The 12,925-nt window shown below is 50.6% G+C and overlaps 1 protein-coding gene across 3 annotated transcripts in view; it reads right to left on the reverse strand.

The window, feature by feature from the left end:
* Positions 1 to 691: 691 nt before the first annotated feature.
* Positions 692 to 12,925, reverse strand: part of DPP3 (dipeptidyl peptidase 3) — a 31,984-nt gene continuing 19,750 nt past the window's right edge. For all 3 annotated transcript variants that reach the window (XM_005903526.2, XM_005903527.2, XM_070358889.1), the window contains exons 12-18: positions 12,488 to 12,580; positions 10,804 to 10,866; positions 10,581 to 10,705; positions 10,333 to 10,453; positions 8,774 to 8,953; positions 3,954 to 4,116; positions 692 to 1,227 (exon numbers count right to left, since the gene is read on the reverse strand). In XM_005903526.2, the coding sequence (XP_005903588.2) occupies positions 1,076 to 1,227; positions 3,954 to 4,116; positions 8,774 to 8,953; positions 10,333 to 10,453; positions 10,581 to 10,705; positions 10,804 to 10,866; positions 12,488 to 12,580 (897 nt within the window). In that variant the 3' untranslated portion in view covers positions 692 to 1,075. The remainder of the gene's footprint in view (positions 1,228 to 3,953; positions 4,117 to 8,773; positions 8,954 to 10,332; positions 10,454 to 10,580; positions 10,706 to 10,803; positions 10,867 to 12,487; positions 12,581 to 12,925) is intronic.

Genomic DNA, 12,925 nt, shown 5'->3' on the forward strand with positions numbered 1-12,925 from the left:
CAACTCTCACATCCATACATGACTACTGGAAAAACCATAAGTGAAGTCACTTCAGTCATGTCCGACTCTGTGCGACCCCATAGACAGCAGCCCAACAGGCTCCCCCGTCCCTGGGATTCTCCAGGCAAGAACACCGGAGTGGGTTGCCATTTCCTTCTCCAATGCGTGAAAGTGAAAAGTGAAAGTGAAGTTGCTCAACCGTGTCCGACTCTCCTAGACCCCATGGACTGCAGCCTTCCAGGCTCCTCCATCCATGGGATTTTCCAGGCAAGAGTACTGGAGTGGGGTGCCATTGCCTTCTCCAGAAAAACCATAGCTTTGACTATACAGACTTTTGTTGGCAAAGTGATGTCTCTGCTTTTTAATATGCTATCTAGGTTTGTCATATCTTTTCTTTCAAGGAGCAAACATCTTTTAATTTCATGGCTACAGTCATGATCTTAGTTCCAGTTTTTAGGTTCTTCTTTAAAATAGAAGAAAAGCCATGAGGGAGGATGGCAAAAATCATATTATGTTCACCCATGTGACTCTCTGCATATCCAGATTTAGAGGTGATGGCAAAATCCTGTTGCAGATGGGAGCCTAAAAATGACCCTCCTTCCCCCTCCCTAGGACTTGATCCCACCACCCTGCTGGGAGCAAATGAGACGTGAGGCCAAGGCCAGAAAGAACCACACAAATTGCGAAGATGGTGGTGGTTTCCAATATTTATTTTTCTGGTTATAAAAGTAATACATGAAGAGCACTGGATTGGGAGAGGTTTTGAATCCTGCAGGATTTAGACAGGTCACTTTCTCACAACTTGTATTTCCTCATCTGGGAATCCGGACAAGGAGCCTTGCCCACCCCGCAGAAGGCAGTGTAGATCAAATGAGATAACACAAGGGAACCACTGATAAGCTGGAAAGTGCTGACAAATGGAAGGGCTTAGTGTCACCACCCCTGGCTGAGGTAGCACCAAGGTCCAGGCTCCTGCCCCTCTCCTGGGCCCACAAAAAGGGGGCCACTTACAGCCTTGGTTTGATCGAGTCGGGGAAGGGCCTCACAGGTGCCTTAAGCCTGGCCAGATGGGGCTTCACTGGGGCCCCTTCCAGCACTGGGCATCAGCTGTGGCCAGCTGGGTGAGGATCTTCTCCAACTCGGGCCCATCCTCTAGGAAGCGCTCAGAGAAGGATCGGATGAGGCCTGCAGCTGAGGCCTCATACTCAAGAAGTTGTACTTCTGAGCCTGGGGAGGAGATGGAGAAAAAACAGCAGCAGGAAAAGGTTTTAATAGGGAAACAGAATCATAGTCGTAATCACAGAAGCAGCTAGTTGTCTTCCTGAGTTTTTACCATGTGCCAAAAATTGTGCTCAATATTTCATTGTCTAACTGACTCCATAATCCTATGAGATAGGAAACGTTAAAGGGGGAGTATTCAATGAATTGCTGCATTCATTCATTCACTTAATAGAGATTTACAACAGTGCCATGTTAGGTGAAACAGACACAGTCCTTGGCTTCCAGGAGGAACTGCTTCATCTCCATCTACTGTGGGGCCCTGGTCAAGTTTCTTAACCTAAGCCCTAGTTTCCTCATCTGGAAAGTGGGGGCAAGCACAGTACATCTCTCAAGAAGCTGCGATGATTAAATATAATATAATGGGTGGAAGGCACACTCACCAAGTGCCAGCTATCATAAGCATCGCGATCTCTGAACCTACTTCCTCATCTGTCAACTGGGGCTGTTCCAAGGGCACCCATCTAACCTATGTGGTGTTCCTGAATACTCATGGGAAGCACTTCCTTCTAACATCCCTCCACTTCTCTACCTGCTCACAGTGCCTCATTGTACTCTGTGGCCTTATGGGATGTACGCAGCTAAGGGCACAGGCTCTGAGCTCGGATGGCCCGAGTTCAAATCCTGATCCTGCCAGCCACTCCCTGTGTGACTTCAAATATACGGCCCCTCTGTGTCTCAGTTTCCAGCTGAAAAAGGGGAAACTTCCTCATTTAAGTTGTTGGGAGTTGATCCGTGGAGAGTTTTTACCCAGACTCTGGCCCATGGAAGTCCTCAAAAGTGAGCTATTAATACAATCACCACCACCATCACCACCACCTTTGAAAATTCAACCTGTTCTTTGGGCCTCAAAGTTTACCCCCTACTTCCTCCCCAGACCCACCTTTCCCCAGTTCTCTCAAAGGTAGATATGATCTTCTCTTCTCTAAGTGTTCAGACCACTGTTTGTGTCTTTTGGGCACCCATGAACACTTCCCTTGTAAGACCATTTCTCTCTCTGTCTTATTTCTAATGGGCTGAGAACAACTTGAGGTGAGGAGTCCATCCCCAATGCCTGCCCAGAGCTGGACAGTCAAAGCAATGATGATCTTGTCCATGTAATGAGCACTTGCTGGGAGCCTGGTATAATCCACTCACTCACTCACTGACAGGCACTGAGTGGCTCCCGGCCCTGTGCTAGGTGCTGGGGACATGCTGTTCCTGTTGCCATGGAGAGGAGCAGACAGGAAAATGGCAGAGTGACAGCCACCATGAAGAAGAGGAAGCTGGGTGATAGCTCAGAGAGTGTGCCTGCAGGGTGGTGAGCCAGGGGAGAGGGCTGGCAAATCCATGACACCTCTGGAGCACAGAGTGGAGTTTATATTGTTTTTTAACTAAAGTGTTTTTTATTTTAATTATTCTTTTTTGGCTGCACCATGCAGCCTGCATGGGGGATTGAAACCAAGCCTCGGCAGTGGAAGCACTAAGTCCCAACCACTGGGCCACCAGGGAATTCTCTAGAATTTGGAATAAACATTTTACATGCTTTTTCCTCACCAGGAGGAGGTAATTATTTCATTTAACCCTCACAGCTTCCCATGAAGTTCCACTTCCTAGCATAGTGAGGAGCAAATGCTCTTGATCTGACTCTTGGTTCCTCCAGTAAAAAGCTGTAAGCCTTGAGTAACTGACTCTCTGTGCCTCAGTTTCCTTACCTGTAATAATACCTATACCTTACTGGGTATTATTGAGTATTTAAAGGGTTAATCCCTGGAATACACTTAGAACTTGAAGGAAGTACTCAGGTTCACTAGAGTCAGCGCACAATCCACACGGGCTTTATGAATGAAGACACCCAAGCTCAGAAAGGTTAAGTGAATAGGCCAAGGATGCAGCGCAGTTCTGAAGCTCATGTTTTAACCACAGCCTGGCACCACCTCGTCTCAAGTGCCTCACATGCCAGTGTCGGGAAACGTGAGGCAAGGGATGAGAAGAGAGTGAATGCAGCAGGGTGCTGGCACCCCCAGGATTGAACACAGGCCCCGGGAATGAAAGCGCTGTCTTAACCGCTGGGATGCCAGGGAATTCCCCAGAGTAGAGTTTAGGCTAAACCTCTGAAATGCTCTCTCCTCACTAGGAGCAGGTAATTATTGCATTTAACTCTCATACTTACCCATGGAGGTGCAAACGCTCTTAGTACAAAAGGTACAAGTGCGTGGCTTTTGGAAACGGCAGCATCACTTGAGGAGGGGAGAGGAACCATGGGGCTGCTGACCTCTGTTCTGACTTGACTGCTCTCAGCCTGCTGGGTGCCTCCTCTCTGCCTCACCTGACCTCACTCCTGGGCCCCACCAGGCCTGACTCTCCAGCATGATGCCCAGCCTCCTCCAAGGCCCGGGGTGTGTCTGTTTCACTAGCCCCTGCTCTGCTGGCCGCCCTCAACCTTCTGTTGCCATCTCACAAGCAGCCTGACCCTGTGTGTGTGTGTGTGTGTGTGTGTGTGTTGGGGGGTGGCCTATGGTGGTGGTGGATGTGAAGGTGTGGGCCTGAGGTTTGGCATGGGGAGGACTGGGCCGGGAGGGAGGGGGGAGACAGGAGCCACCTCGAGTAGCCTTTCCCGAGCTCCGGGGTCAGTTCCAGGCCTCCTCTGTGCTCCCCGAGGGCCCTCTATCACAGGGGGCCCAGGAGTCCATTACCTTCGAGGCGAGTGTTGGGCTGAACGATGAGCTTCCGGGCTTCCTTGCGGAGCAGCACCGTGTCCCTGAGGGAGAGGAAGCACTCGGGGGGCGCATCGGTGACTGCCGCATACCCCTCATACAGGGCCCGGCCTCCGGCCACATCCCCCGTGGACTTCAGCACCTGTGGGAAGGCAGGAGTCAGTGCCTTTGGATGGACGCCCTCCATGAATTCACGGGGCTTTGCCAAGAGCCATGGCCAGCGGCACCCTGCCCCGGACCACGTCTGCTGTCTCGTGGGCATGCAGATCACGTGTTAGCACTGAGCAGGGTCCATATTAAAGTGAAGCTAATGGTTGCTTTTGATTGTCTCACTTGAACTGTACACAAGGAGGATAGTATCATTATTTTCTTTTTAAAAACATTTTTTTTTAAATTTTTACCGTGACAAATGTTCAGACAATATATTCTTGAGTGAAATTCGCTCAGTTGTGTCCAACTTCTTACAACTCTGTGGACTATGGCCCGCCAGACTCCTTTGTCCATGGAATTTTCCAGGTAAGAATATTGGAGTGGGTAGCCAGTCCTTTCTCCAGGGATCTTCCCGACCCAGGGATCGAACCCAGGTCTCCTGCACTGCCAGCAGATTCTTTACCACCTGAGCCACCAGGGAAGCCCAATATATTCTTAGTGTTCAATAAATACTTTTTCTTGGTTGCATGGTATGTGGGATTTTATTTCCCCGACCAGAAATTGAACTCTCACTCCCTGCAGTAGGAGCTCAGAGTCAACCACGGAAGTCCCCACCCTCTTTTTAAAATAAAACATTTCATATAAAAAACATTTCATTTCAAATAAAAAACGTACAGTACCTACCTTATAAAGAATGACACCCACACCACCACCACCCAGCTTAACAGTCATTCACATCATCCCTCCCTGACTGCACCTCGTAGCCTCCCCCGCCTGAGGAATCAGCACTTGACTTTGTGCTTATTAGCCTCTTGTTTTCCCTGAGTTCTACTCTCAATTCATGTTACATTTTTGCTCACATCCTGTGATTTGCTCTTTCTGCTCGAACTACGTCTGAGATCCACATGTTTGTGAGTGCAGTATATAGTCCCGTGGCTATACTTACAAACTTACACTTACAAACATGCCACAGTCCTGTCTCTTCCACTGTCGCTGTATAACCTGTGATTTTTGCCCTCCGAGGCTGTTCTGGACATATTGTACGTCTCCTGGCGATCAGGGGCAGGTTTTCCCAGGAGAATCGAGGTCTGGATAATAATCCTTAAAGGATGATGCCCCCATTGTTTTCCAGATTCGCTGCACCTGTTTTCACTCCCAGAGGCAGGGGGGTGGCGGTCCATCCGGCTCGGCTCACCAGGGTGATGTTGACAGTTTTTCACGTTGCCGAGCTGGTGGGTGGAAATCTCATGTGGGTTGTGTTTTCCTGATGACTAATGAGATGGAACAACATCCCACAAGTTGGTGGGTTATTTATTTTCTTCTTCGGTTCATGAGTTTTGCCTATTTTTCTGTTAGGCTGTTTTTTCTTCACTTTTTTTGGAAAGTTCTTTATATATTTAGCTGCTAACCTTTTGTTAACTCATATGTGATAAATACCCTATCCAAGTTTAAGATGCATCTTCTCACCTTCTTTATGGTTAGTTTTGATGAAAAGTTATCATTATCAGTATTACTTATCCACATGGTGCAGCTTGTGAAATCTTAGTTCCCTGACCAGGGATTGAAACCGTGCCCCTGAGGTGGAAGTGCAGAGTCCTATCCACTGGGCCACCAGGGAATTTCTATTCTATGATATTTCTAGACACATGTTTTGCTTGTCATTCTTGGAATTTCTTGAGCTTCTTTGGATTTCTGAGTTGGGTCTTTCATCAGTTCTATGAAGTGCTCAGTCATTATCTCTTCTAAAATTCCTTCTTTTCTCTCTCCTTTCTTCTTGGAACTTCAGTTCATGTACAGTAGATCTTTTCACACTGTCCTCCGTGTCTTTTTTTTTTTTAATGTTATTTATTTCATGCACTGGGTCTTAGTTGTGATCTTTTATCTTTCTTGTGGCATTTGGGGTCTTTATTTGTGGCATGTGAGATCTAGTTCCCCAACCAGGGATTAAACCCAGGCCCCCAGTATTGGGAGTGCAGAGTCTTAGCCACTGGACCACCAGGGAAGTCTCCCTCCTCCGTGTCTCTTAATTTCTTCTAAATTTTCTATCTTTGTGTCTCTGTACTACATACTCTGGGCATCCCTGGTGGCTCAGATGGTAAAGAATCCACCTGCAATGCAGGAGACCTACGTTCAATTCCTGGGTCGGGAAGATCCCCTGGAGAAGGGCATGTCTACCTACTCCAGTACTCTTGCCTGGAGAATCCCATGGACAGAGGAGCCTGGCGGGCTCCAGTCCATGGGGTCGCACAGAGCTGGACACGACTGAAGTGCCTTAGCACACACGATGCACTCTCTGTAACTTCTCTTATCTTCAGCTGGATCTAAAATCTGTTTAAGCTGCCTATTTTTAGTTTCAGTGATTATAAAGATTAGGACTAAGAGATCTAGTTGGCTCTCTTCCAAATAACTGACATCTGTGGCTCTGATCCTTATTTATTCTGCCAATTTGCCACTGGCAAAGTAGGACTCCGACTAGGGCACCCTCTGGGTAAGCCTCCTCCTCTTAGGCCCAGAGGTAGAATGATTTTCCCTAGCTCTGCAGGAATTAAAACTGACGGGGAACTCCTGCGGGAAGGTTAGAGAGACTGTCTCACCTTTCTCTCTTTTGCATAATGCTTAACACCCAGCATGGGAACATAGATTCATGAAGTGGACATGTTAGCCACCAGGAGCTTCAACCAGAGAGCTGGCGACAGGGGTATCCACGGGAGCCAGGTGGTATCATGAGTGAGTGACTAAGGCAGGTACAGGAAACAGGAAGTGGACCTGGCGGACTGGAGAGCGGAGCACGTGTAGATAGCCAAACGCAGTGGCCACGGCTCGGTTCCAGAGAATTAAGTCTATTGATGGCAGGCCCTCCAAGAAGCCAGAAATACAGATTTATATCTCACCTCATCAGTTTTTACAATGTGGGTGAGCCAAAGCTATGACTATTTGTAATCCCGTGGCTGAAGGCTTTCCCTGTGGAAAAGACTCCATCTTCCCTGCTGGCTAGGTCTTTGCTGTGCTCTTGGGTTTTCCTAGGGGGCTAATGAAAGAAACAGCCGCACCAAAAAATGCCTCCATGTTCTGTATCTCCTGTTCCATGTTCCATATGTTCTGTAAAGCCACCACTGTGGCACTGTCCATTCTGCTGAATGAATGATCCTGGACAAAGATCCACCTGCTTCAGTCTCTAAGACGGAACGCCCTGTGTTCAGTCACCACTAAGTCACAGTTCAATACTGGCCAAGGGTTTGGTGGATTTGATTCCTTTATCTAGTGACTTATTATTATTATTAATAAACTGTTTTGGAATAATTTTAGATTTACAGAAAAGCCACAAAGACAGCCCAGAGAGTTCCCATGGGCTCCTGGCCCAGTTTCATCTGTTGTCAACATTGGGCAAAATGTGTACGTTACTCTTAACCAAACTCTAGACTTTATTGAGAGTTCACTCATTTTCCCATGAATGTCTGTTTTCTATTCCAGAATCTAATCTGGGACATGGCACTGCCTTGGGCATCTAATATTTTTTCATTTCTAATTTTATTTTACTTTCATGGTCAAACACATATCTTTTAAGGAAAAATGCCTTAAATCCCTTCTGGAAATAGGCGGGAGTATAATCGTAGAGAGATATTTGCTGAATTGAAGGCTGGGCCTTTTTCAGGTTGGCAAAGCCAGCAGGACCCTGTTCTGATGGAAGGCACTACCCAGTAAGGAGTGGGTCACCATCAGGGGTTCTCCAGCCTTGCTGAGTGTCAGGATCACCTGGAAGGTTAGTAAGCATGCAGGTTTTGGGGCCTCGCGCTCAGAGTTTCTGAATCAGGGGGTCTGGGGTGGGGCCTGAGAATCTGCATGTTCTGGGTGCTGCTGCTGCTGCTAGTCCCTGGACCACACTTGGTGTCACACTGGGTTGGATAACATGATTTTTATTGCTTTGCTGGTGCTGCTGCTAAGTCGCTTCAGTCGTGTCCAACTCTGTGTGACCCCATAGACGGCAGCACACCAGGCTCCCCCGTCCCTGGGATTCTCCAGGCAAGAACACTGGAGTGGGTTGCCATTTCCTTCTCCAGTTCATGAAAATGAAAAGTGAAAGTGAAGTCGCTCAGTCGTGTCAGACTCTTAGTGACCCCATGGACTGCAGCCTACCAGGCTCCTCCATCCATGGGATTTTCCAGGCAAGAGTACTGGAGTAGGGTGCCATCGCCTTCTCCATTTTATTGCTCAGTTCTGTATATATGTTGCTTCATTGAATTCCTGCCAGTGAGGCAGGTGATGTATTTAACAGATGAGAAAAGTGGAGGCCAGCAAGGCAATTACACAGCTGGTTAGTCCTGGCACCAGAATCCCAAAAGGTCTCCTGACTCTAAACATCCCAACATGGGAGAGAAACCAGGACTGCAGTGAACACCGTCCTTCCCTCCTTCACTCACTAAGCTCCAGGCTTCCTCCTTCTTGTCCCTCAACCCACTAAGCTCCTTCCAGTCCCAAGACCAGCCTTTATGCTCTGTTTCTTCTGCACTCAGATCTTTTCACAGTTGCTTCCTCCTTGGCACTCCCATTTCCAGCTTAAACACAACCTACTCCAAGAAGCCTTCCCTGTTACAGAGTGTGCAGACAGGCTGAGTTGGAGGGGGCCTCCGAGGCAAGAGGCCCCTGCTTACCTGGAGTCTCCGCAGGAACCTCTCCAGCGCAGGTTTGCCCACTGTCCGGATCTTGTCCCGGTCAAGGCGGACCCGGGCATCAGGGCGCCCATCGGAGCCTGTGGTAGGAGTGACGGTAACCAGTCCCTCGCCAGCCTCCAGCAAGACCCTCAGGATCACAAACCGGGCCTGCATGTGGGCCTGCCAGGGCCGAAGAGAAAGGAATCATTTGTAGGCCCAAGGTAAGAAGTATTGAGTTGGCCAAAAAGCTCGTTGAGGTTTCTCCTTAAGATGTTACGGGAATGATCTTTTTAGCCAACCCAGTATCAAGAGTTCATTCCAAGGCCTGATGTATCATATGTGCTTGCTAACTGTCAATTTTTATTGTTGTTTTATTCTCCCCCACCCTGTGGGTCCTTTGGTGTTTAATTCCTCCCCCCTCAAATGCTTCCCTTCTCCTCTCACAAGGAAGGGCAGGCTGCCCTGGGGCATGAGGAGGCCATTTCCAGGCAGGACCCAGAGCCTTGCGCCCCCTCGTCACCCACCTGCCCTCTTCTGCTCCACACCCCGCCCTGATGACAGCAGTTACCCCAGAGGGTCCCTTGCCACCCTGAGCCACTTTCTCCTCCACAATCCTGTTTGCAGTCAGTTCTGTGGGATCAAGAGGGCATCATAATCCCCAGTTTACAGATGACAAGACAGAGGCCCAGAGAGGTGAAGTGCTCAGGGTCACACAGCTGGTAAGAGAGAACAAGGACTAACCCAAGTTTCCTGATTCTAAAACGTGTGTTCTTTCGATGACCCAATATCGCCTCCTCAAAACAGACTTAGGTGACTTTTTAAAAGATTTCTATTGCTTACCCTGTTTCTTTTTTTTTTTTTTAATTTTTGCTTTGAATTTCTTTTTTAAAAAAATTAATTAATCAATTACTTTGGCTGCACCAGGTCTTCATTGCGGCATGCAGAATCTTTAGGCGTGGCATGCGGGATCTAGTGCCCCAACCAGGTATTGAACCCAGGCCCTCTGAAGTGGAAGTGCAGAGTCTTAGCCACTGGAACACCGGGGAAGTCCCTGCCTACCCTGTCTCCAAAGTACATCTCACAGCCAAACAGCGTAGCCTAATGGCTCTGGAGCCAGTTTGCTTGGATTCAAATTCTGACTCTGTTACTTGCCAGCAAGTTACTTAATCTCTTTGTGCCTCCATTCCCTCATCTCTAAAACGAAGGTGATAACATACCTACCACCTAGGTTGACACTGGGGACAAAGGGGTCAGTTCATATAAACTGGTTAGAACCAAGCGGCACAGACGGAGTCCTGTGTATCACCTGTTAGTGGTCACAGTAACATCATCTCATCTGATTCTCCCTTAAAGGTGGGCAAAAAGACGATTACTCCCATTCTACAGGCAGGAACACTGAGGCTTACAACAGTGATGTGACTTGCCCTCACATGTGGTAGAGTTTGGGATCAACCCGGTTCATGTGCCTCGTAGGTACAGTTGTCCCATCCCTACACCCAGAATCCTGGTCTTGGTCCCCAGGACAGACCCTTCCCTCTGAGGGGTCCCCCAGCCCCTACCTGTCTCCAGCTGGAGGCCTCAGGGGTGTAGAACTCCAGAGCAAGCAGCCCAGCCCGAACCATGTTGAGCCAGTTTACGTAGACCACATCTTCTGCATCAGCCCCCTCAAAGCCAAAGATCCTGCGGGAGGGAGGGAAGAGGTGGGGGAGCAGGGTCAGAGGCTGCCTGGGCCCTGCCCTCCCTGCCAGCACCCCCCCATCCACAGAGGAGCACCCCCCACCCCCCACCCCAGGTCTGCGGCTCGTACTCCAGCACTCGGGGGTGGAGGCAGAGATAGAGGCCCACGCTCTCCGCTCGGCACTCTTCATAGCTGGAGGCGATGGTGCTGAACTTGCTGTCCCAGGTCTCCCCGCTCCGGTACCAGCTCTGGATCTGGGAGGGGGAGCCCAGGAAGCAGGCTTTAGGGGAGGCTGCCACTTTACCTAGGCCCCCCTCCCTGTACCCTGGAGCTCCACCCAGGCCACCCTCACCTGCTCCCCCGTCTCCGGGTTGATCACGGTCTCCTGGTCGAAATTGAATGCTCCTTTCTCGTCCTGCAGGAGAAGGGTCACGAACGTGGGGCAGGTGAGGGTGGGGTACCCGGGGCCCAGGTTAGGCCTTCAGCCCGGGATCCAAGGGGCTCAGAAAGGCAGCCAGGGAGCAGCGAGCAGATGGCAGGGGCAGCAGGTGCCTGACACGTGGTGGCTCCACACCTGCTTTGTGACACCTCTCAGAGCCCCCAGAGGTGGAAGAACCTGAGACACCTACCCCGCTGCACAGAGAGCGACACTGTGGGCCGGGGATCAGGGAGAGGGACGTGCAGAAAGTCACGTGAAGACCCAGACCCAGTATCTCCAGACCCAGCTGGAGATGTCCCAGTGCGTGGGCCATGAGGCCTGGCGGCTCCTCACCTTTGTGGCCCCTCTGCTGCAGAGAAGCCACAGCACGTGATTCTCACCCTCACCATCCTCTCCAGGTGCCAGCCTTTTAACCCTTTAAGTCATCTTCCTAGGAAGGTTCTATCATTATCCCGCTTCACAAAGGAGGAACCTAAGGCTCGGAGACTAAGAACCCCAGAGCAGAATTAGAGCACACAATATCTGTGCACAATGTCTCTTAACAACAATACCAATTTCCAGAGGGCCTTATGGATGCCAGGAAAATCCCAGGGCTTCACCTTTATTCCTCACAAGAGCCATACGGTAGGGGTCAGGAAACCCATTTACAGATGGGCCAACTGAGGCTCAGGGAGGGGACCTGACTGAAGAAGACCACAGAGGGGCTATGTTTGTTGCTGCTTCCCTGGGACTTCGAAGCTAAGACAAAGCCTGATGCTCCCCCCATCAGCTGCCCTCTGGATCTTTCTGACTTCCAAGCCCAACTGATCCCCATTCAGGGAGGCAGCCATGGCCCCAAGAGGAGCAGACCCCACCCCACCTGCCTCCAGTCCTCTCATCTGCACAGTGCACAGTGGGCTCCGCCTGGCCTGCTAACATGTTTCTCATATTCCCTGAGTAGGTGTTGAGGGGGCTCCAGCCACTTTGGCTGGCCCACAGGAAGGGGTAGCTCCCTACAGTACCTAGAAAAGTACAGGGTCCAGGGAACAGCAATGCAAAGACAGTGCTGCAGCCTCAGGACTGGGGTCGTCCAGACACCGCCCCTGCCCCGCTTTTCTGCCCCTGGAGCTGCCTGGGTCATACCCTCAGGGCAGGTTTCCTGGGCCTGAGCCAAGCAAGTCCTTCTGTGTGGGAGACTCTGTGTGGGGGCCTCCGCTGGCCTGTCCTACGGATCTCACTCAATCCTGGGACATCTTAGGGGAGGGTGAGACACTGAGAGCCAAGACTGGACCAGCTTCCCCACCCCGGGGGGCTGATTATGGGGAAGGGGAGCCATAGGCCTAGAACTGAGGAGGGTCCCACTGGTATCAGCACTAGCCCTTTATTCTTTTTTTTTTAATTTATTTATTTGGCTGTGCTGGGTCTTAGGTTTGGCATGCAGGATCTTTTAGTTGTGGGATCCTTAGCAGTAAGAAGGATCTTTAGTTGTGGCATGTAAACTCAGTTTTGGCACGTGGATCTAGTTCCCTGACCAGGGATTGAACCCAGGCCCCTGCACTGGGAGCATGGAGTCTTAGCCACTGGACCGCTGGGGAAGCCCCTGGTCTCGAGTTCTTACCTGCATGAAGAGCTTGCCACTGCCATGGCCCAGCAGCTCGTGCAGCCCCACCTGCACGTCAAAGGAGGGTCCCTTCCAGCGGATGTACAGGTCCTGCCAAGACAAGCAGAGACCCACGCTGCCCACTGCCCCACCACGGTCACACAGCCTGCCCACAGCCCCCATGCCAGCCCGAGGGCCCATTGTGAGGCACACATCTGCTAAAGGTCTACCACCTGCCAGTCCTACTCTGGGCACTGCAGAGCCCATCTCATCCTGGCAACAACCCACGAGGAAGGGGCTTCCTCCACCACCAGCTGGGGAAACAGGCTCCAAGGACCCGAGGTCACACCGCGGGGAAGCAGCAGAGCCGGGCCTGAAGCCCCGTCCTTTTCCCTGTTCTGGCCTGTTCCGCCCTCCTGCGTCAGCTGAGGTCAGGCCAGGCCCCGCGCCAGTGCC

The sequence above is a fragment of the Bos mutus genome, chromosome 22 (genome assembly GCF_027580195.1).
Source record: "Bos mutus isolate GX-2022 chromosome 22, NWIPB_WYAK_1.1, whole genome shotgun sequence".
NCBI lineage: Eukaryota > Metazoa > Chordata > Mammalia > Artiodactyla > Bovidae > Bos > Bos mutus.